This window comes from Falco naumanni, chromosome 10, assembly GCF_017639655.2.
Source record: "Falco naumanni isolate bFalNau1 chromosome 10, bFalNau1.pat, whole genome shotgun sequence".
In the NCBI taxonomy this organism is placed as follows: Eukaryota; Metazoa; Chordata; class Aves; order Falconiformes; family Falconidae; genus Falco; species Falco naumanni.
In genome coordinates, this window is record NC_054063.1 from 22449275 (window position 1) to 22473657 (window position 24383).

A 24383-nucleotide genomic window follows, 5' to 3' on the forward strand; every position below is an offset into this window, starting at 1 on the left:
CTCCCTGGGCCCCCAAACGTGTGCCCCCCCCCCCCCCCCATCCCAGGCATGGCTGCATCATGCTGTGTGTGCCCCCCCCCCCCCCCGCCCCCAAGGCTGTGTGTGTGCTTGAGGCCGAGCGTGGGTGCTGGATGCCTGTTTCTTCCCCCCCCCGTGTGGGGGTGTGCACGGGTGGGAGGTGTGCATGTGCCACTTGGGGGTGCGGAGCATATTTGATGGGGGACTGGGGCCTATGGTGCCACTGAGGGACAGCGTGTGCCGCTCCCCACAGCATTTTGGGGTGTCCAGCGCGCAGCTCGGCAGTGGGTGCCACCCATGCTCCCTCTTGCCCAGGCAGTGCTGGCTGCCCCCACTGCTGGGCAGCACCGGAGGCTGCCGGGGTTCAGGGGTGGCATCGGGGTGTCACCAGTGACCTCCCAGCCTGGACCATCCCAAGGGGGAGCGTCGGGCGTCTCACGCTGCAGTGCTCTTCGGCATGGCCCCCGCTCAGAGGCCTAATAAAACCCGAAGAGATAAAGGAGTGCTCGGAGGGCTCTCGCTGTCCTTATCAGCAGCGAGTTGTAAGAGGGGAGATAGAAATGTGTGTTTTGCCCCTGCAAGGGAAAGTGCCCCCTCGGTGGTCTGCAGGCATGGTGGCTGTTCAGGGTGGCTCAGGAGTCGCTCCGTTAAGGCAACACCAACACCTCCTCCTACCTGAGATGCCCGCGCTGCCGCTGCACTTTGCAACCCCCTCGGTGGGTGCCCGGTGTGACGGCTGTCCAGCGGCTGGGCAGAGCCATTGTCCCTGGGAGGGGGACTCTGCATGGCACCCAGGGCATGCAAGGTGCTGTGGCGCTGCACCGCACCGCCAGGCTGGTCAGGGGTCACATCAGCACTAAATATCGTGCTGTGGCTCTGCCCGCTGGCGTTTCCCCCAGCTGCCTCACGCTCACACAGGTTTTGGTGCAATTTCTGCCCTTTCTGGGTCACCGTGCCCGCCAGGTTGGGGCTTTGAAAGACGCGGAGTGCTTTTTAAGGGAGGACTTTTTTGCATCATCTTACTACATTGCGCTTTTTCTGCAAGTGAGTGGTTGACGCACTCTAAAAAAGGCAGAGCCAAACCAGAGGCCCAAAAAGTCATGAATCCCTTTTTGAAACGCTCTGGATACTTTTTAGTTCTGTCGGGTTTTCACAGCTATTTGGTGAGTGGCATTTTCTGCCTTGCACTTGGGCTCTGGCTGGCCCGGCACGTCTGTGCTGTCTGATAGATTTGTAGTGGTTTATTTAATTATTTTTTTCTCAAAGCTCTTCCTTTCCTTTTTCCATTCTCCACATCCAAACCAAACCTGCCCAAAAACCAGCTGCCAGCTCCACTTCCCTCATGTTCCTGCTTGCTTTCCAGTTTACCCAAGCTAATACTTGTTATGGTGATATTTCACAAAGAATTGGATTTCTGTTCCTTCTCCAAGATGACCAACAGTTACCAGTGATGTTAATTCACCTGCTGCAAATGGCCAGTAACGCCCTTTTCCGAGGAAGCCTGTCTATATTTCTACCGATGCTGCTGCTGGCGGCTCCCCAGGGACCTGCCCTGCCAGCTGTGTCCTTGGACCTCAGTGGGGCTGGACAGGTCCCTTTGCCAACGCAACTGTCCCCCGACGGCGCCCAGTGGCAGAGGCATTATAGAGATGGTAAGAAGGCAGCAAACCCATGGAGGTGCTGCCCTGCTCCAGTTTTCCCAGCAGCCTGTGGCCTCTTGGGAAGCAAAACCTGGCTTTGCTGTCAGACCCCAGACAACAGGAACGTCCCTGGGCTCTCCCCTAGCACCCACAGCCGGGAGGGATTCACCTCCTGGCTCCTTATCTGCTGGCTGCTCCCGGTCCTGGGTCCTGCCTTTATCAGCTGGCAGACTCGCTCCTGCCTTTATCAGCTGGCAGACTCGCTCGCAGCCTTAGCATCAGTGAGGGTGCTGAGAAAAAGCAGCCTGTTATTTTTCAAACCTTCAGCAAATTACTCTGCAAAATCTTTTTTTTCTTTTTGCCTGCCCAGGTGTGCTTTTGCGTTCACCTTGCCAGAGCCGCTGTTCTCTTCCCTTCACTCAGCCACAGTTTGAGCCCTTTGTATGGATCCTTCCAAGAATTACTTAGGTATTTTTGCTTTCTTGGCCTGGTTTTGATCTTTGAAGAAGCATTTTGGTTGGTTCTACAAGCTGCTCCCAAGACCTCAGCCTGGTGTCTTTAATCCCTCTGGGTCCTGCCTGCAGGCGCTCAGCCCCGCAGGGCTACTGGAGGGCGGTGGGAGCCTCTGCCCCAGCTGCTGCTCCTCTCTCCCACCCTCTCCCCAACCGATCCCATTCCTCTGCAGTTTTCTCCTTCAGCTCACAAGAGGATGAAGGATCTGACTCAAACTAACTAGTTAGAGGGTGACCATGCTTGGTCTCTCCAATATATCTTGAATTTTGTGGCACCAAGGGCTGTGCCTGTCTTCCTAAGACAAATGCAGAGGCTTACTTTACCACATCCACTTGTTTTAGGAGCCTGGGTGAGTGGTCTGTAGTGAACCTTGGAAGGAAAGCGAGCAATGCTGCATTGGCAGTTAGGTCCTTATCTCTAAACTCAGGAAGGTCACGCTGCAAAATATAGAATTCCGGTTTGTGCAGCCAGCAGCATCCTGCACACATGGGAAGAGCATCAGGCGCTGACTCGGTGATGGCCCCCGTGCTCTCCTGTCCTCTCTGCTCTCCCAGAAGAGCTGCCCCAGGAATTAACGTTCACCACCTGCCTTCCCCTCGGCTTAGCTTCTTGTGCACCAGGTGCCACTGAGACTTGTGTGAAGTCTCCCACATTTGTTACTCGGAGAGGATCGCTAGGTGTGGAGCAGCCCATATGGGTGCTGCTGTTCAAATATCCCTTCGAGGGTGGGGGGCAGCAGGCAGTGACATCGGGCACTGCTCATGCCAGCAGAAGCCCCCAAATAAAAGCAAGCGGGGGGTCCTTTCTGCAGCTCTGGGGAAGCGGCCAGGCACCTTCCCCTCGGGTGTCCCTGTGGATTGCAAATGTCTCTGTTTCCGGTTGCAGCTTTTGGGGCATTTTTGTGTACCTGGCCCCCAGGATGTGATTTTGAGTGCTGGCCGTGCCGGGTCTCCCGGGCTGGGGCCCCTCTCGGTGGGAAGCACAGCCCCACTCCCCCTGCCGCGGCCAGCCCAGCGGGAAGGCTGGACCGTTTCTCAGGAAAAGCTTGCTAAGCAAGCACTGGGTTTCTTTTAAAAAAGCAGCTCACGTGTTTTCTAGAACTGGATTTATTGTACTTGTATTTGTTTTATATCTTTTTCAACCTTCCTCTGTGAAGACTTTGCGTGCTGTCACCTTGCCAGCTGCAAGGGATGTCAGCAGTACCCTCATTCAAATGTCTTATTATTTCTTTCCTCTGGGAATGGGGATAAACTGCGGGTTGCTGCGTCTTTTATGCTGGATGCATAGTACTCATACAGATGCTTAAACTCTATTTTGTTAAATCTTTAGGTCAGTTTTCCATTTAATGCAGTTTATTAGTATTCTCACAATACAAAGAGAAGCCTCAGAACTAAAATGATCCATTTATGGAGAGAGACGGACACATATGGTTTCATACCAAGTTTATTTCTTTTTTTTTTTCCTTTTTTTTTTTTTTCCCATAATCACTTCTTTTGCACAACAACAACCTCAAGTTGACAATGAAATGCACGCGGTAGACCGAAGGGAACCAGACAAGGCTCTGTTAGTGATGGAAAGTCCTTCCACGACACCATGCCAGCTCCCCACCCGGCATGAGCAAAGGTGGCCCAGGCTGCAGCAGGAGGAGTGAATCCTGCCCTGGAGGGCAGCCAGGGTGCTGAGCCCTGGGGTTAAGCTCAGCCCCGTGGCCACGCAGTCATCTTCCAAACCTCTGCCTGCAGCCATGGGCCAGTTTATTCCTCCCAGGGCGGACAGCTGTGTACCACGCTCGGTACTTCAGTACTTTCCATTTTCAGAGCACTTGAGAGACGTGTTTGTGTTGGCTGTCCCGTGGTCCCCGTGGGGTAGGGAGCGTCGGTGGCCCCTTGTCATGGGGTGGGGAGAAACTGAGGCATGGGGGATGCTGGGGCTGGGCTGCCCGGTGCCCCCCGTGCTCGCCTCCCAGCACCCCGGGGACCACGGAGCACCCAACCGTAAGCATTGGCCAGTGCCCCTCTTTTGCTTTACTTAAAGACAACTGACTACAAAGGTGGAGTTTATTGGTCTTACTATGTCATCTCATCCCTAGCATGGATAGTAAGAAATCTCTAGCACCGTAAACAGCCATTCCCTGACTCATTTCACGTGGTGTAAGAGTGTATGTGCATATATCGTTTCCACGTATGCATTTCTGTGCGCATGTGCACAGCCGCTGTGAGGGAGGAAAGTAATGCAGCAGGAGGGAATTAAACGGACCCCATGAGACAGGCTTTGCAGAGCCAGGGCCAGAGAGTCACACCAGGCTAAGCAGAAGCAAGCAAGCTGAAGTTTACATTTGAAAAGGAGCAGCAATACCGACCTACCCCCAAGGTAGGATGCATGCAGTCATGAACAGCCACTGTCCCTGGAAAGCCAGCTCAGAGGCAACCCCACCTCCGGGTTAGAGCAAGACTTTTTAATGACTTCAAATTAATAGGATGAGGAATGGGCTTAGTCCAGAAGCAGTCTGAGGGGCCAGCATCGCTGGGAAGCACCCATTTACAGGCAGAGCCAAGCTCTTTGCTGTAAGGGCTAATACGAGCACAGAGCTGTGATTTGGGATCTGAGGCCAGTTGTCCCAGCTCAGCGCAACTTTGCTTATCGCCCGGCTGTCGGTGCCAGCTGGGAACTTGTTTAGCTTCAGCTTCTCTGCCTTGCTCGAATCAGAGGCCCTGCTCCAGGAGTGCTCTTTGAAAGTTGGATGCATACACGTAATTCATTGTTACCATCTCGTCTTTCCTCCCTCACACAACTGCAAACGTTTGTGGTCCAGGCAGGGATGCTGCCAGCTGCCTTGAGGATGCTCTCCCTGCCACGCACAAAGTCTCATGTTCATATGCTGCTGCAAAAATGGGGTTGCTAACTGTCGTTACAAAGCTTGATTCATAAACATCTACGGGAATCAATGCAGAACCTCAAGCCCTCCCATAAGGAAGGTGGCCCTGGGAATCGGGGGGGGGTTGCATGCCATGTCTGTGACCGCAGGACGTGGGAAAAGTCTGGGAATGAGGGAGGCTGGGACAGTAAGGATGTTAATGAGGATACTTAATTAGTCTCAATTGAGGCATGAAGTATGCTGTTGCACACAACCATTAGCAACCCTGGGATATGGAAAGGCATGAAATAGCCGTGATCCCAGAGGGTGTGCTGCCGGCCGGGCACGGCGCCGCGTTAGCCGCTGGCCACAGCAGTGCCATCCCTCGGGTCTGGAGCAGCAGTAGGCGGGCGGACACCCCCTCTCCAGCCCAACCTGCCGGAGTTGGTGCACGCAGCCAAAGCAATCACACATTTCCCTGATAGCGTCCAGTGGCACTGGACAGACGTCAAGCTCCCTAACATCTCTACTACATTCATCTGCACCGGGCAAACGTCGCTCTGCTACACCTAAAGCATCTGGCCCCACGGATGACCTTGTTTCCTTGGCACAACGCGTCTCGGCGGCAGTTACCTGACGTTACCGATGCAAAACTCTCCCTGCACAAACCCGCTCCTCTGACCCAGGAGCTTACCCTGCACTAACACACTTCCCAGCCACATCCACTGTCCCTCGCAGCACCGACCCAATGGAGGTGAGAAAAGTGAGTTTCTCAGTGCTCACACCTGCATGAGCACCCTGTGCCGGGCCACTCTCTTGTGCCTTTCCCATGGGATTTTTTGCCAGGCAAAGGTATTGCAAGAATAAGTCCCCACCTGAGAGCCAGGCTGGCCTCCAGGAAGGGAGAGGAGAGCAGGCGTGGGGCAGCACAAAGAACCAAGGTGGAAGATCCAGGCAGGAACCGAGGCCAGAGATGGGGAGGACACCTCTAACCATCACAACCTGCCACCGACCGCTCCTCCTTCAGCACACCCCAAACCTCTCGGCTCCTCTGGCTTCCCCTGGGGCTGCAGGGAAGAGCCTGGACCCCCACACACATGAGGAGGTTTGGGTTAATGCTAAATTATATGTACTAGAATTGAAGCATCACCTCTATTTCACCTCTCAGCCCTTCCTTCTCCTCCCAGCATGAGGAGCAGCCCATCACCGCTCTCACCGCCCTGCCTGCAGGACTCAGCTGCCTCCAGCTCCTGACTCCGTGATTTTCCAGCTGGTCTCTGGTCCGGCATCCCACCCTGCCAGCACCCTGCCTTCACCCGATCCTCTGACTCCTTCTGAGCCCCCAGAAGAGAGGGAAAACTGTCGTTTCTCTTGTTTGAAACTCCTGCTCATGAGTACAACATTTCTGATAATAGTAATCATAATAATCATAATAATCATAGTACTAAAAACAGTATTTACAACAAGCTCCAGGTCAGAATTACACACCAAGCAAACACTCAGCACCACAGAGAGTAGGACAGGGTTAATATCTCGCAGATACCTTCTCAGATCCCACCAACGTGCGGGACACAGACATTTGACAGTTTCAACCATTTCTTACACACAAACATTTTGTTTAAATTACTTTTAAATTTTTTTTTAAACTTTTTAAAATTTGTCATCACTATATGAATGAGGTGATGCTGGCGGTGATGCTGCGCTCTACACAGATGCTTATCTAAGACAGCTGCTACTATAAACTGATCATTAGCTACTGTTAAGAAATTCAACCCTCAGTTTCCTTCCCTTTTCCCTCTTAGCCCTAAATATAATTTATTATTTTTTTTGTCACTGACAGTGCTGGGGCATTCTAACAGTCCTGTGCTCCCGCCGGCCCAGGCCGAGGGGTTTGGGAGTAAGGAAGCCCACCCTTTTAGGAGCAGAGTCCCCTAACATCAAACTGTGGCCATTGGGGATCCCTCCCAAACCCAGCTGGGACTTCGGGGGAGATTAGCAAAGAGCCCCGGGGTCTGTTCTCCAGCAGCTGCTGCTCTTTGGCTTTCTGTGGGGTTTCTGCCACTGCCTGATGGTCACCCCAGGCCGTAATCAATTCTTCAACTAATTAAAGCGCAAGGTAGACAGAAAACTTCAGCTTCTGGCAAAACACAGCAATGATTTCTTTTTCAGAGGGGAGGAGAGGCAAGGGGATCGCTATTCCCTCTGCAAATCCCTCATCTGCTCTAGCTCCTCGCTGTCCGCCACTGCTGCGCAGAGCATGGGGACCCTGGGTGGGCTGCGCCCGTGCCCACCCGGCACCCCTCGTTTGCTTAAATTATTCCCCAAGGATCCTGCAAAGCCCACCGCAGGTATCCCTGATCCCACCCATGGAATGGCTCTTTGGAGGCACAGCGTGCAGAGGATAGCAATTACTAATAATTAAACATCTTGGTGCCTTGGATGCCCCTTTGGTTTATTCTGAGGTCTGAGAGGGCAGCCCAGACGGAGGGGCCATCGCGAGGCAGGCAGGAGCAGCGCCCTGGTGTAAATACTGCCCAGGCACCCTGCGCCATGTCCCCGGAACACCGCACCGGTCTGCAAAAAAAAGAAGAACCCAGTGATCTCGAAGCATGGGACAGAGGGGAAGTCTTTTTACCTTCTGCTTCCAATGAAAGCAGCTTCCACGGAATCCTCTGCAAACCCTGGCTGCAGGACCCTGCTCCAGGGCTGAGTCCCAGCACCGTGTCCTGCGAGGCCCCGCGCTGGGAGGTGGCTGGTCCCTGCTTTTCGGATGCAACATCTCCACTTAGTTTCTCAAGGCAGAAGCAGAGGTGGGGCAAGGCGAGCAGGTCTCGGCGGGAGGGTGGCAGCCCCCTTGCCTGCACCTTGGCTACCTCCGCAGCTGTGACTCTCGAAGATGAGGAGCTCCGTGGGCTTTGACAGGCACCTATTTAGATGGGACATTACTACCATGCTTGTATCTTCTCTGCTCATCCCTACCTCCATCAAGAGGCAAGGGTTTTTTCTTAAAAACAGGCCTTAAAAAGAGAAAGATAGACAAGGAGCGAGCATGGGGCTATCTCTTCACCCTTACTGCAGAATTACTGCCCCTTAGCTCCATCTCGCCCAAAGCCGCAGGTCCGGAGGGAGCAGCAGGCAGCTGGCGTGTGCTGCCCCCCAGGGTGCTGCCCCCAAGCCCCTCTCCACTCTCGGTGTCTGTAACGGCATCGAAGAGCGACATCCATCTTTGGAAACAGGGAATAAGGATGGTTATTCTGCTCACTAAAAGGCTAGTTCACAACCATGCACCGTCTCTACTGGATTTGCTCTCTTGTGGAGTGACACACGGTGTCGTGGGAGCGCCGGGGAGTGGCAGAGCGAGTGCCCTCTCCCAGGGGTCCCGCAGAGCTGGGGGTGCCACCGCCACCTGCAGTGCTCCCCAGCTGCGCGGCCAAGACCTCTGGGGCTCGAGAGGGCAGCTCGCTCGACCGGCTCCTTCAGCCCGCGGGCACCCAGCACACCAGGCCGTGCCAGGGGCACCGAGCTCTGGGTGGGGACCCTCCCCTACTTCCACACGGGTATCAAATAATCCTGCAGAGACGAGGCCTTTGGCTCACTGCCTGCCTGGGCTGGCTCCGCGCACCGCTGAGGGCGGGAGGTTTCTGCACGCCGTGACTCCCGAGCCATCCAACCCTCTCATTCCTCTCTCCTACCGCTGGCAAACACGGGGCTGTTCCCTGTTCCACTCCACACACAGAAATTACCACTTACTTCCCGTTATTCTGAAACTGATATTTGGCTCAGAGCAAACACCAAGAGGAGTAAAAGCCCCAGATAAGAAATCCGTATCTCTGTGACACTGCTGGTTGAATTTATTAATATCTTAATTATTTTTTTTTACATCAGTTTAAGAAATATTTTTTTAAAAAAGGACAAAACCCTCCAAAGAAGCTGTTTGATTGACCGGTCGATTGACTGATTCTCTATTTCATGTTAACTAGTTGCTATTTTGCTTAGAGGTCCCTATGATCTGTGAATCTCCACAAGTACTGACTATTAAGGATGCAGAGATAGAGAAGCGTGTAGCTGGGGGACGAACACCAGGGGAGGGGGGGATGGAGAACCGAATGTTGCATCTAGACAAACAAAATAAAATGTGGTGGTTGGTCGATTGGTTGGTTTGTTAACAGGAATCAGGTGCTAGATGTGTAGAAAAGCCCTTTATCCAGAGATCTCCTCCCGCTGTTCCTTGTTCCTGCGAACTTCAGCTGCATGCAGTTCCTGCAAAGATGGGAGAGACACCACCAGGCTAACACTTTCTGTGCTTGCAATTTCTGCTTTCCTTCTCTCCTGCACACAGAATTGGCATCAGGCAAAAACAAAAGAAAAGAGACTGGTCACCCATCCAACACACCCCGAGGGCAGCGGGTTATACCTGCAAGGATCAAAGCATCTCACCTGTGGGAGACTGGAGGTGATGCGAACCTACAGCAAACACGTTCGCGGCTCCTGCCTTCTGCAAAGCCCTTCGGCCACCCACCCGTGGATGTGGGGTGGGCCTGACCCCGTGCCTTTGAGCTTACACTTATCAAGATCAGCCAGATGGTATTTTCTCTACTAACCTTGAAAGACACATTCCCCCCTCCTCATGCTGCTCCTGAGTGGAGCTGCTCCACATCCCGCTTCCTACCAGCAATGGGATGCTCACTCTTCTGTGCCCATCGCACTGGGACAAACCTGCAGGGACCAGACCCCAGCTCCTGCCATGGCCACCAGCACCCAGCCCTCTCCCGCAGCATCGCACTCGCCTTCTCACGGAGCCGCTCCCTCAAGGCGGCAAGATGTGCTTCGCGGATCTCCCTGCTCAGCTCCATCTTGTAGTTGAGCTTCTCCTCGGCCAGGCGGCTGAAGTTGTTGTTCTCCTCCAGTGCCTTATGCAGCACCTCCCGCTCATGTTCCCGCTTCTCCGCCAGCTGCTTCAGCACCTGTGCCTCCTGGGTCTGCCGAGGTGTAAGGAAACCGAAGAGGCTCTTCTAGCCTTCAGCTCCCCAGAAAGGCTTTCTGACCATCTCCTCTGCTCAAAGCCACTCTGCCACCCCCCTCCATCCCATAACACTCTGGCTTGGAAGATACTTTGATACCTTTTTCCTGCTGTGGGGCAATGTCTGCTGGGCCCGGTGCTCCAGGCGATGCAACGCTGCGCCCGCCAGCTCAGCAAAACCAAGGTGACCTGCACGTGGACGTGAGTCTCCTCTCCAAGTGTCACCTCATCCTTTCAATGATTCCAGCTTGCTCTCCTCTTAGCCACCAATACCCATAACATTTATACTCTGTTTTACTCTACCGGTTTTCTCCTTTTCAGCAGTTTTCACCAGGAGACATTTCATACAGCACTTACAATAAAATGTGGCACAGCCAGCTGTCCAAAACACACAGCTGTGTTTCGGTGTGGTTCAGGCTGGTGTGTGACCACCTGCTACATCTGCAGCATCAGCTGGCGAGAACAGCCCCCACCGGCAGGTCACATGCAGAGGACCCCATACTGTGTGGTTTTAGGAACAGGAGGACGATGATGATCATCGAGTCCAGTTCCCTGCCTAAACAAGGCTACAGAACCTCACTCCATGACTCCCATGTCTCACCTGACAATTTACAGTGGAATATAATGATAACTGTCAGAAGACTCTTCCCAGCCATTTTAGATTGCTCCTGCTAAGCCAGTTTTAGGGTTTGGTGCAATTGGTACCCATCACAGAAAAGTCACTGCTTCTACAGGACATCTCATTACCTTCCTTCTCTCCTCTGCAGCCTCCAGCCTCCTCTGCAGCTCCTCCAGGGACAGATCCTTCTTCTTGGGTGGGGAGGAAAGGATGGGGCTCTCGGGAGATAAATCTGAAGGCGACTTCAGGATCACTTCGAAGCTCTGGCCTGATGCCCTCTTATCCAGCTGCTTCACCTCCATATCTTTGGGGGAGGGGCAAAAAACAGCGACTCTGTGGAGCCGTGACACTCAGGAAAGCATTCGCCTGAGGGCACTGAGCTCTTCACATAGGAATTAGGGTGTTCCCATGCCCTGATATGGGTGATTTTGTTCTGTCTCCAAAATTTCCCGATTAGCGATCAGCTTCATCCCCCCTCTATGTCAATGCAATTAATTTAAATTCATGGCATAGTTACAGAACGGCCATATTGCTGTTAACATCTTACGCATCACCCCAGCATGAAGCAGACAGCTTCTGCAGGCACTTTCTGGGAAAATGTTGGTTATGTTAATAACATAAACTGTGAAAGGAGACTAAACAGAAAGACCCTGGGCTGAGGCATGGATTGCTGCTCCAGTCTGGGAAAGCCCAGCACTCTGACGAGCTCCCAAGTTGTCTGCTGGAGCATCACGCAAATGATGTCGTGGCCCCTGTGAGAGCAGGTTACGTACCTCCATACTGGTAGATGGTATTGGGATGGGGCTGGGTGTGGAAACAGGAGCAGATGAGGGAGAGCAGAGACAGCTCCTTCATTTTCTCCTTGTAGGCTGAAAAGTACAAAATAGCAATGAGAAGAGTGTCTAATGGCAGTGGCAGCTCTTTGTCACGGAGAAATGAAGCAAGTGGACAGAAGAAAACACATTTTCAGCTACCAGACTCTGTGGAATCTTTTCCAGGGTGCTATAGCTTGCCAAGAGGTTCCCAATGAGCATCTGTTCTAGAGCAGATTAAACTAGCTGCCAGTGTGGCAAATGTGGTAGGAAGACACAGTAGGAATTTGCCACATCTAGAGGTATAAGTTTCTGTGCAGGATTTTCACTCCGAAGGAGTAAAACACTGCAGCCCGTGTAGTTAACCCCATCGGGACAGCTGCCCAGACTCTTTCTCCATTCCAGTTCCAGACTCAGAGGTAAAACAACGCACATCAATACCTGAAAACATTGCTCAACCCCTGGCAAGTTAGGAATATGCATTTCTGACATCAGGGTGAAGAAGCAAGAGGCAGCCAGCAATGTGGAGAAAAAAAATGGGCATCTGAGTGAAGATACAGTTCAGGGTGCTGCTAAGCAGGGGGATTGCTGTAACCCAGCTTCCTGAGGTGCTTTCTTCCCTGCAGAAGCAGATAAGGGGGGGTGTAAGTGGATTCTGTCACCACCTTGGCCCACACAGGCAGAGGCTGATACTGGTCTGCAAATTCTGTCCCCACAGCCTTCTGCATAGGACAGGGAAATACACAAACCCTTCGAGCTCCACTGCTGCAAGATCCCTCCAGTTTGCTCATCATTCCTGTCACTGGAGGATGCACTGCAGCATCCTCAGTGATCACAAGTACACAAGCTGCTGCCCCAACGACAGCAGCACCACAGCTTGCAGTGGGTCTGTTTCTGGGGCAACCTTCACCTGTATTTTTGGAGTTTAGCACATTAAAGACAGTGAACTGTTCGCTCACACTTGACAAAGAACCTCAGAATAGAAGGACTTGAAAACAGAAAGGTGCTCCATCAGGCTGTCAAGTTCTTTATCACACCAGTGTAACCCTTGCAGCAACACTGCCACATCACAGGTCAGCAGCTGAGGCTCAGCAGTGGGTGCTGCTGTCTCCCACATGCTGTGAGGCTCTGCCCTGGCCTGGCTTCACAGGGGACACCCAGGCATGCGGGGAGAGTCTTCACAGCTTCGTGTCAGGCCAAACCTGCCCTGAGCCTCCTCATGCTGCCCCTCCTCCTCCCTCCACCAAGGGCACAGACATGCTGCTGCTCTGCCTTGGTCCTACTTCTGGATTTCCCACATGTCCTTGTGCTCCTGGCCTTGGTTGACCCTTCCTGACCGAGCTGCCGTTTGACCTCCAGCCAGAGATGAACCTGCAGCCTGGCCGCCAATGCCACCTTCAGAGCAAGACGCTCCTTTGGGCCAGGGAAGGGAAATCCCCAGAGCTTTGTGATCTGAAGAGGCATTAGATACAGAACAATTTTGAAAAAAGTATCACTTTGTGTACCACATTCTCTCAGGAGCATCTTTCAGATCTCCTCTGCCTTCCTGCAGCTACTCAGGTGGGAAAACAGTGGTTTCATATGCCTGCTTCATATGTGCACTTATTTTTCCTTCTAGGTACAGAACTTCATCCTAATTAACACCCTCCTTTTGCTAACCAACAGTCTCTGAAGCACAGCTCTTTACTGAACATTTTTTTAGTTTGCTGCACGTTCTGATTTTAATACCCTGAGCAGTCCTGTAAATCAAATAGGAATAGTTTCCACCAGCAGAGCTAGCCACAGAGCAGGACATCTTTGGTTTTGTTCTTAATGAAAAATGTCACTGGAAAGCCTCTGAGAGTGCTGTATCGTGCTAGAAGTCGGGGCATGCAGCAGCAAGCTGGTGTATCCCATCATGTGCTGCCAAGGGCCCTGAGGAGGGTCCCCTGGACTGAATGAGAGATGTTATCTCTTAATACGAACCATGCACCGGGGTCGTTGCTCTACCATTATGTCTGGTCCTGGGTGAAATCAAGACATTAAGCAGAAGTGCTGCACCCCCAGCCCACTCGTTCAGTTGTCCCCTAGCCCCCGTTACGGAGCACAGCGCTGTTTGTGTCATTACTTGGACTGCAGTAGGTCTGCCCTGCGCTGGTTCCACGCTCTGTGTAGACGAGTGCGCTGCGGTCCCTGCCTTCAGAGCTGCTGTAGTAATTCCGCAGCTGCCTCCATCCCATCGGGATCTTCCCGGCGGCGCTTTCCCTCCTGCAGCGCGCACTGACCGTTCCCCCCCGCCCCGCCCCGTCAACTGAACGGAAAAGGAGGAGGGCAGAGGGACGCCCCCCGCCGGGCTGCGGCACGGCCGTACCGAGCTGCGGAGCTGCTGTGCACACACACACACCGACGCCGGGGCCGCAGCTGCCCCCCGCGCCACCCGGTGCCATCGGCGGCGCGTGCGGGCCCGGCCGGGGCGGGGCTGGGCGCTGCGGGGCCGCGGGGACCGGCGGGGTCACCTCCCGCAGCGCCACCGTCGGGAGAACCCGCTCCCGCCCCGCGCCTCGGGGGGCGGGGGGAGCACCGGGAGCGGCCCGAGACCCCGCGGCCGGTGCCGGGGAGGGTCCGCGCGGCGCCGGGACCCCGGCCCGGGAGCTGCCCGCTCAGCATCGCACACACACCCCCCCGAGAGACCCCGGCCCGGAGCTGCCCGTTCAGCACAGCCCCCTCCCCCCGGAGACACCCCGGCCCGGGAGCTGCCCGCTCAGCACCGCTCCCCCGAGAGACCCCCAGGATCCCGACCCGGAGCTGCCCGCTCAGCATCGCACACACACACCGAGAGACCCCGGCCCGGAGCTGCCCGGTTACCACGGCCACCCCGAGAGATCCTGGCCCGGAGCTGCCCGCTCAGCACCGCCCCCTCGGAGAGACCCCAGGACCCGGCCCGGAGGGGCCCGCTCAGCATCGCACCCCCGCCCCGAGAGACCCCGGCCCGGAGCTGCCCGGTCGCCACAGCCCCCGGCAAGCCCCCGGCAAGCCCCCAGCAGCACCGAGCCCAGAGGCTTTGTCATGAGGAGGGGGCAGGAGCGGCCCCCGAAGGAGTCACCCCGACCCACGGCCCCAGAAATGGATGGATCCTGGGGCCCTCCCGGCCCCGCTCTGTCCCCGCGGGGACACAGGGGCACCCACAGCAACGCCCACGGCCTTGTGCGCTTTTGACCATCAGTGACAAATAGGCGGTATGTGTATCCAGCACGCTGTCAACAGGCTAAAATAAGAAAAGGCCTCCTGTCAGCGGGGTAGATCCTCTGATCCAGCAAGTAAAAGCAAGAAACACAACGACTGGGTCACTTCAGGGGGCTGCCAACGAGCCCCTGGGCTGTGCCTCCAGCGCCGCTGGTCACAAGGACCTGCTTGAAACGCCCAAGGGTAGGAGATCAGCACTGCAAACCTCAGCACTAAAATTTAGTTCAGAAGTACCTGCACTCACATTTGACAATGGAGACAAAATTTTGAGGACATATTTATGCCAGCAGACAAAATCCTTGAGCCAAGGTAAGAGAGCTGGCTGGCCAGAATATGCTATGGCCACCAAGTCCCTTCCAGGACAGACTGTATGTCTTCTAGTGCACAAATGTACATAATTTAAGAACAATTAGACACGAAATGCTGTACTTGTTATTTAAGCATCTATTTGCATTTTTTACTTCTGCCAAGTTAGGAAACATAAATTCAGCTCACATTGAGCAAATATTGTATGTGTGCATAAATTAGTAAGGCGCTCTGGCTCAGTTCCTAGGGGACACTACACCACAGTGTCACCATGGTCTCCGAGGTACAGCAAGAGCTTTGTCCCACTGATGGGTGAAGGGTTAGGACAGGCTGCTCACTCAGGTATGAATTGTGGATATTTTATGTTTCTTTTTGGACAAATGCTGCAATAGTAACAAGCTCATTCACTCTGGTATGGTCTTCATCACTAAGTCGTAACACTTCACAGCTTTCATCTCAGAGTTTGGGTGAAACATTGCAAATAACGGAGTTGTGTAAATTGAGTGAATAAACTGTAGAAGTTATAGAAAATATATCAGAGTCCCATCCTGTAAAGGGGTGAACTTGCATTTAGTTGGTTTCATAGGGCCCTGGGTAGTGATTAAGATAGAATACTATCTAAAAAGGACCAGTCCTCAGCATCTCTGAGTATTTATGCCCTGTAAACAGCACAGTCAGATCCTGCTTTGTTTATATTCCATTGCACACCCCAGGCCACAATTCATCTTTATTAAAATTGTTCATCTAACTTTTCTCTGTGCTCTATATATTGCACGGGCAAAACACCTTTCTCCCTGTGGCAAGGAGAAGAAGAGAGATCACCTGGGCCTTCATCAAGCCACCAAGAGGGCCAGGTTGCTCCCAGCTTGCTTTCTCTCCAGCCACTCATCTCCTGTGCTCCCTCTAGTGCTACACAGCACATATTCACTTCCACTGCTTTGCTGCTTTGCACGAGCCCTGTGTACAGCATTTATCCGTCGAAAGTGTTTATCTCCAAGATACGCCACCACCCCCCGGAGACACCATCCAGCTGCTCCTGGAGCGACTGTGGTGCAGGAGATGGAGGAAGGGCTAGGGATGGGTGCAGCGTGCGAGCAACGGGAACTATCTTCCCACTCACGATGTACCTGGGCAGTGGTGCTCACCACTTATTAGTCAACAAAAAGTTTTGTTCTCTGCCTCCTAACCAGATAAAATTAAACTGCAGACTGCTTGAGTAGTCTGTCTTCTTGTTTAATGACATCCAGCAAAACAGAGTGAGGCATTTAGGCACAACGCTGATACAGAGTCATTCATAATGAACCAGAGGCATAGCGGGACTAATTTATGTGAATTCAGGCACTTTAAATGGATGAGACCAGATGTGCTATGTCTAATAGCAAGGTCAAAGGAAGGTTATGATAAGGAAATAATTTGGTTTGCAGAGATAACTTCGGAGAAGTAAAAATTGCTTCCATAAAGAATATTATAGCATGAAAAAATGGGAACAGTCCAAGTACAACTATAGACAAAGCACAACCAGAAGGTAAGGAAGCTGGAGAGACAGTGAACGGAGTCCTTCAGCACAAAGACTGCAATGCCACATACACAAGAGCAACCCTAGTTCTTGATGAGCCTCGAGAGTGCAACAGACCCTAGATATTGTCACCTGCTCTGAATCTTAGCATAAAAATAATGGCAAGACCCTCACTTCAGTTTAACTCGCTTCCACCTTCTTGCTCCCCAGCTTCTGAAAACAGGTCAGTGGGGAGCTCACACAACCAGAAAACACTAGTGGGTTTGGGGTTTTCTTCAAATCAGCATTTGTACCCCACACTGATGCCATACACCATCTCAGCTGCTCCTCAGGAGATCTGAGGCCCAGAAGTTACTGTGGGTTCATGTGGAACCATCCATGGGAAGAGGCAGATGCGAGGGTTACTCTGCCTTCTGTCTGACATCTGCTAAACTGTCACCCAGGAAGGGTTCCCAGTCACCCGGCCGCTCCCCTGGGTTTCACCTGCAGCTCATGGACGCCACATCAACCTGTGTTCTGCACAGCCAACAGGTTAGCAAATCACCCAGGCTGTACCACTGGAACATGTGGGCTGCCCTCCAGAAAATAACCAGGGAAAGCTCCTCTTCTACGGGCTTGGCAAGAGAGAGGGGCTGAACAGGCAGCAGAGACCCGGCAGCCTGAGCTGGTGGGTGACTGTCAGGAAGGAGAGAAGCATGGCCTGAGTTGCTTCATAAAGCAAAGAAAGGAGCCCAATGCAGGCAGCTGTCCCAGGGTGTTTGTGGATTTGGGGCAAACATAGAGGGTTCAGAGGGTCAGGTCTGGATGAGGCAAAGAGCTACAAAGGAGCTGGGGACCAGATAAGACAGCAGTTCATGAGGCAGAGACAGGAGTCCAATGCCATGAAGCGTCAGGTACAGACATGCTGTGTGACCAGACAGCCACTGGGTCTCTGGATCTTGGTTTCCTTCGCATTAACCAGAAGATTATTTTACTTGCCTGCTATACAGTGGTAATATTTGTATAAACGCATTCAGAGAACACAAGGTTCTCTAGTATGACACTAAACATGTAGAGGTACCTTGAAAGAATAAAAGGATTATTCGGAAATACGCTGATCAGCTCTTCACCAGTTGGGATGTGCCAGAGCGCTACAGCACATGCACATGGCCTTTGGTTGCTCTCTAGCTCTTCTGTATTTCTAAATCACAGGCAAAGACTGGACCACCGGTTTAACTGCCCTCTGGACAGGAGATTATTTTTTTTTTAACATAAGCTTACACCCAGAAGAATAAAGCCCATGTCAGTTGGACACCTGGGAAGGATCAGCCAGGCATGCTGTTTCCCATTATTTCAGAGGTATAGAAGGTTTAGTGAGCTTCAGGTCCCTCCAAGTATTGTCAGCAAGAATCATCAGCCCTGTTCACCCTAAGAAAGCTGGAAGTTGCAATCCATCCTGCTGCCCACACTGCTGCCACCCAGGTCTTATCTGCAACCTTCCAGCTGCCACATCACACCGCTCAGTCTCAGCTTTTCCTTTGCAGAAGGAGAATGTGTTCATCTGCCAAAACAATGCCTTCCCCAAACTCGAACCAACATTGCTATGCCTCAAGAAAGGGCTCTTTTGAGATACGTAAGGGATCCTCACAGAGTCTACATGTTGCCATCAAAGAAAATATGATTTATATTTTAGAAAAAAAAAATATTTTCGGAGGATTTTGACCCCTTATTTGGATACAGTGGTAAAAAAATAATATTAAAAATGGCTACAATAGATTTTTTTGGCTTGTAAAACTGAAGTCCTAATAAAAGTAACATAAGTTTTTAAGACCATATAGACTCCATCAATACCTGAAGAAAAGAGAACAGTGATTTCTTGAGAACACAGAGGTGGAGAGCTTGATGGAAAGGGCTCTGGCTCTGCGGCGTGAGCAGTAAGTGTCAGGACAGGGCAATACCATACGGTGCCTACCAGTAAAATCTCAGAAAAGGGATTAAGGGGATAACCCAGACCTACACAAAGTCACACAACTCTCGTGTGTCTGCGTAGGAGGGGAAAACTTCAGGATCTGCCAAAGCACATTTACCGTGCCCAGTTGTAAGGCCAGGAATGACAAACCAGTGTTGCCTCTTGGCTCCACCTTCTCAGATGTGCAGACATTGGAGCAAAGCCCACGAGGCTGTCACCTTACCGCATCATTTTATAACCTCGCATCTCTTTATTCCACCCAGATGCCTACAAATGGTGGGGAAAGTTATGCAGCCCTGCAGGGTCCGGCCAGATGCCCCTTCTGCGGTGCGGAAAAGCCCAAAGCCTGGTGCGGCCGAGGTGGGGAGGGGGTGCGAGGGCTCTGCCCCTGCAACTGCCGGCAGCGGGGCCAGCACCGCATCTCAGCCCGCACTGAGCATGTGCCGCCCACCCCGCTGCTCCAGCGCGGAAAACAGCCACCATGGCCAGGAGAAACGCCTAAGGTGGCAGGGGGGAAAGAGGGAGGACTGCTGGGCTGGGGGAAGCAAGCCCCACTTCTTTTCAATCCAGGGATTTGTTTGTTTGTTTAAACAAACCCAAGAAAATCTTCCCAAGGGGAAAAGAGCCCCCGGGCACCAGCTGCAGACAATTGCAGCTGCTCTCCCTTCAGCACGGGTCTGCGTTTGCTGCCAATAAAGAAGAAAATAATGGACTCTCCTTAATTTAAGGATTTGCTTGCCTTTTTCTCCTGCCGTTCCAGGCTACTCTCCATTCCTGCTATAAGTGCTATAGGTGATGGGGAGCTGCTCCCTGCAAAGGCAGCTGGGCGAGGCTCAGCCCTGCTCCCTCCCTTGGCAAACACTGCCCTATTCTCTTTCCTCGTGCCACATCACTGGTTTCCCATGGCTTTCTACTCCTTGAAATCATTTCTCTGCTTGGTCTGAGCCACAAAGAAGTGCAGTTTCTCTAAGCACACACTTCTTCACGATCCTGAGTCTCCTTTAACAGTAAAACTGCATCTTTGGGAAGATGAAATATGCCATAGGCATATGGTGGGTTGGGAGGGAGAGAATGCACCAACCGGAAAATGCATGTTATGCCTACGCCTGTCTCATCCACCACCTCGTCCATCTCAAGTTCGGTGCAACCTTGGTTTCGATGGCTGGTGAGCCTCAGCCGTCCCTCCCACCGCCACTCCGCAAACGAGGTCCAATCCTGTTCTGTAGAGAAGGCAGGCAGATGGGTGGGACCTCCTGAGCGTGCACTGCCGCACACCTTCATTGAGACAGGGATACTTGCAGAAATATATACAATAGCTGAAAATTTTCTGTCATAGAGACACATTTTTACAGTGCTGCTTTACTGTCTTTCATTGCATGCTAAGCCCACCGGGATCAGCTGCACCCTTACACCCATCCCCCCCTCCCCCCCATCGCTCTGTCCTTCTCTCCCCTGCATCTACCAATCTTTTCAAAGGAAAAAGGAATAGAGAAGGCACAGCAGGAAACACAGGCAAAGGGCAGTGGAAGAAGCAAGAAGTGTTGCTGGTCTCCTTCTGGCTGGTCCCCTGCTGGGGGGGCACAAAGCACTGCCTGCTTTTCCTTTTTGTCTGCTGTTCCCCCTCAGCCCTCCATCCCAGCTCTCCAGGGTTTAGTTCCCCCGCCCAAGCTCCTCTTTATGGACTGCAGAATTCAGAGCCATTGAAAGAGAAAACTCAGCTTTTTTTAAGAAAAAGACCCTCTAAACCCACCCACTATTCATTGTACCATTTCAGGCTTTTCTTCTTCACCCACTTCCCAGTTTCAGCCATTTGGATCCCTCCTCCCCAGCCGAAAGGGGCAAGACACATCTCTTGGGAACGGCTGGACCAAAGAAGCGCAGCATCCTCAGGGCAGGCTGCCATCCTGCAGCCAGAGCCGACCCTGGTGCCAGGCTCCCAGGCAGCTGCGCCGAGATCCCCGTCTGCTGTAGGGGGGAGGAAGGGCTTCCCTTGCAGCATTTGATTTCACCCAACGCCATCAGAGGACCGCTCCCCTGTAGCATCTTCTAACGAAGAAATGTGAGCTGTGGAAGAAATCTAGGGATGGGAAGCCCTGAGAATACACAGAAATCCACCCAGGTTTTTCTGGTTGGGTTTGGGGGATTTTCTAGGGCTTTACTGTCAGTCTCTTGTCCATGTCTTTCTTTCTGTTACCCATTTAGGCAATACACAATCTTCACAAAACAAAATGTAATTTCTGATTTCTCTGCATCCAGCTACACAGCACGTAAATTTTTCTTAGGGGGAGAAAAAAAGCTGCATCACGTTACAAAAATAATAATAAATTGTCATGCAGCAGCATCTTCTTGTGGCATAATGTAATGGCAACAATATTTTAAACTGGCAAGTTTATCACATGTGTATTCATATTAAAATAAAAAGCCCACCTGCTATCTTGCATCAGAGGGGTGTGTGTATGGGGGAGGAAAGGGAACAATGCTGCCATACCAGCTGCCTCCTCATCAGAGAACTCCCCCGAAACGGAAAAAAAACCCCAACCTCAAACCCTCCGAATAATGATTAAAAACAATAAACCCTGATGGTTCTATAAGCACATCGATGACAAACCCCTCAGAAGATGCCTGTCCTACCTGAGACGGTGCTGGCCATGCTGCTGCGGCGGGCGCGGCGCGGGTGCTGCAGGATGGAGCGCAGGGAGCTGCGGAGGTGCTGCAATGCTGCGGGGAGGCAGGACTGACTCAGCTGGAGGGGGCTGCAGCCATCCGCGGCAGGGAGAGGCTGGAGAGCCAGAGAAAGGGAAGGGGTGGAAAGAAAAAGAAGGGTCACTAGTTCAGAATATTAATTAGCGTATCAGGCCTCCTTTCCTGGGTGGTTTTGACGGCAGATCCCTCCCAGGCAAGACTGCCTGCCAGAAACCCAGACCCACCGCGGGGGGGGGGGGGGGGGGGGGCGAGGAGACACACCCAGCTGGGCTCTGGCAAAAGATGCTTTTTCCTCTTCTTCCTCCCGTTCTTGTCTGCTCTAGATGGGCTAAACTGCTTTTTCCCTTGCTGAAAATGGAAATAAGCAAATTCTTTCTTTGTTTCTTTCTTTCTTTTTCTTTTCTTTCTTTCTTTCTTTCTTTTCTTTCTTTCTTTCTTTCTTTTTCTTTCTTTCTTTCTTTCTTTCTTTCTTTTTTTTTTTTAACCCATCCATTCCAAGGCGGCTCCCACCCACAGGGCCAGGTCTGGGGTCTGGCTTAGCTAGGCTGAGGTGTAAATCCCAAATCCCAAACTGTGCAGCAGCTTTAGGCCAACAGCACAGGGAGGAGGGATCCCAGACAGACTCAGCAGTTTTTAGGCATGTGGGTTTTTTGCACCAGCACTGGGGCACAAAAGGGGCTGCGGTCTTGCGGGGGGGGGGGGCAGGGGAAACTGCTGTAAAAGTAGAGGAGGAAGAGCAGAACAGATCCCTCTGGTTTCAGTGAGACTTCTCGTGGTTTCTCCCCTTGCCCCAGGCATCAGGACATCTTTTCCTATTCTGTTTTCTATCATTTCCATTTGTGGCTGTTGCTAGGGGCCAGTGCATCTGTGCTATCAGAGCATCACACACATGCCTGGGACCAAGGAACCCTCCCCGGTCCCTGCTGCCAGCTGCACCCACCCGAGCAGGGCTGCACAAACCCCACCTCATGCGGCTGCAATCCCATGCAATCCTCCCAGCCTCTGGCCCTCTCCTGCCAGATGTTCTCCCTCCAGCTGCACATCCCCTCTGGCTGAAAACACCCCAAATCTCCTGGCACGCTGCAATGCAGACACTCCCAAACAATTCCAGCAGCTGCAGGGAACCACAGGTTGTTCGGGTGGCTGCTGGTGCTCTGGCTTGGCCAGGGGCAGAAGCCACAGGCAGTACCTACTAAAGTCAGTTAAAAAGGCAGAGATTTTCCTTTTTTCCTATTTTTTTCCCAAATCTTCAAATGTTCTATTCGTTCAATGCTGTATGTAAAAAAAAATAATAAATAACAAAGAAAATAAGTCTAATTCAAGCACAATTGCACGCTGGGTGGAGAATGGATTGGGAGCAGCCATGAGGAGAAAGACTTGGGGGTGTTGGTGGAAGAGAAGCCAAACATGACCTGGCCAGCAGACCTGAGAGGGTCTGTCTACCTCTTGCAACATTCTGGATTTTCTGGGCATAAATCCGGTATGCATTTTATTCCTTTTATTTCGAAAAAGGCACAGAATGCTTTCAAGGTGCCATGGCATGTGTCCCAGTGGAATACACTGTATAAGAAGTGGAGAATGAATTTATGTGGCTCTGCCACACATCATACACTTTAGCTCCAATATGGTTCACACTTTCCAGATATCCTGTCATATAAATAATGTTAATACAGTTAATTCTGAATCCATCTGTAACACCAGGCAATATATCCTCCTTATCTGAAAAGACGGTTACATTCAAAGTTCTCCCTGATTTTCACTAGGGAGCATTAGAAGACACTGGCTATTTTTATTAAGATGGGGATTAGGGAAAATTGGTGAGTATTTGGCTAATTTGCCCTGTGCCTTCCTACACAACATCTAACCATCAGGCAACAACTGATTTTCATGGAGAATCAGCAAAGAAGTTGGTTTTGTAGCATGCACTTCTTTCACTACTTTATGGCAAATGTTTTCAAATCTTTAACAATAAAATATTCCTAGATGTCTTTTGATATAGGACGGGCTTCTTCCAATGAAATGCTAAAACCAAAAGAAAAATTCCCAAACTGACAGAAAAGATTCTCTTTTCAAAGCATTCCAAAACAGGGACCCATAACAATCCTAGTGTTTCATTCCCAGGAACATTCACGCAGGGCAGTTCACAGGGGAAGATGTGCAAGTTGTGGTGGTTACCAAAAGGGTGACAAGCCTGGTGCACTTTATGTTGCTATTTGGGGCTGCAAGCCTGGCAGAAGCACAGTTTGCAACAAGAAATATTTGGGGAACGCTTTTATTCAGTGACTAATTAAATAACATTGAAATAAAATAAAATAAAAAACCCCAAAATCATCTGGTTTAAAAGGAAGGCGATGGGCTGTGACACAGGAGGCTGTAACTCATGATTCCCCAGCAAAAGCATTGGTGTGAGACCTCCCAGTACTGTTTGCTCGAGAGTGGGAAGAAGATCTCTTAGTTGGCATGAAGAAATAATAATAATAGCATTAACAATAATAATAACAACAACAACAACAATTCCACACAGGGCAGCAGTCAACCCCCTGAAATTGTAAATATATTGTAAAATATCTGTTGTAAAATAATACAAGAGAAAGGAGAAAAAGAACTGAGGGAGAGAAAGCAGTGACAGCAACATCAGCACTAAGTCAGGAAAACGTTCCCTGAAGGCAAGAGAAACAACAGGGTCGTTCTGATGTTTCCTTTTCAGCATCGGTCACGTGCACTTGAGAAAGAAGGCCAAAGAATCTGGATCAGGAAGAAGAGGAAGAGTTGTACTAATTCCATCACGTAGAGGTGTAAAGGAAGGTGGGAATTCAGGTCACCATAGGGTCTGCTCAGCTACAACAGGTTAGAGCGTACATAAAGTTAGCAATGCCAAGTCAGATGACTAACTACGAACGGTAAAGAGCAGCAAATGCTGAACACGTGAAGCTGCGAGCTCTGCTCTGGTGGTTTCCTTCTGGCCTCCACCAAATCACTAATCCCACCTGCTTTGGTTTCTTCATCTGTAAAAGGAGTATTTGCCTTCCTAATAACAGGACGATTGTGATTAGAACTGGAGGGTCAAAGTGGAAAGCTATTTTGTTACTTCCCAACAGTAAAGAGACAGAAAGGCTCTGGATTATCGGATTCAAAGGAATCAAATAATCTTGTGGTCAAATAAAACTTTTAGACTGTTGCTATGGGAACCATCACATCTCAGAAAGACAATG

At 51.6% G+C, this 24383-nt stretch overlaps 1 protein-coding gene across 1 annotated transcript; it reads right to left on the reverse strand.

The window, feature by feature from the left end:
* Positions 1–3662: 3662 nt before the first annotated feature.
* On the reverse strand, positions 3663–21510 carry STMN3 (stathmin 3). Its single transcript, XM_040609259.1, has 6 exons — positions 21433–21510; positions 21100–21247; positions 11438–11533; positions 10793–10968; positions 9813–10004; positions 3663–9285 (listed from the first exon to the last, which is right to left on the reverse strand). The coding sequence occupies exons 2-6, from the start codon at positions 21116–21118 to the stop codon at positions 9226–9228; spliced, it is 543 nt and encodes a 180-aa protein (XP_040465193.1). The 5' UTR covers positions 21119–21247; positions 21433–21510; the 3' UTR covers positions 3663–9225.
* Between the last annotated feature and the right edge of the window lie 2873 nt (positions 21511–24383).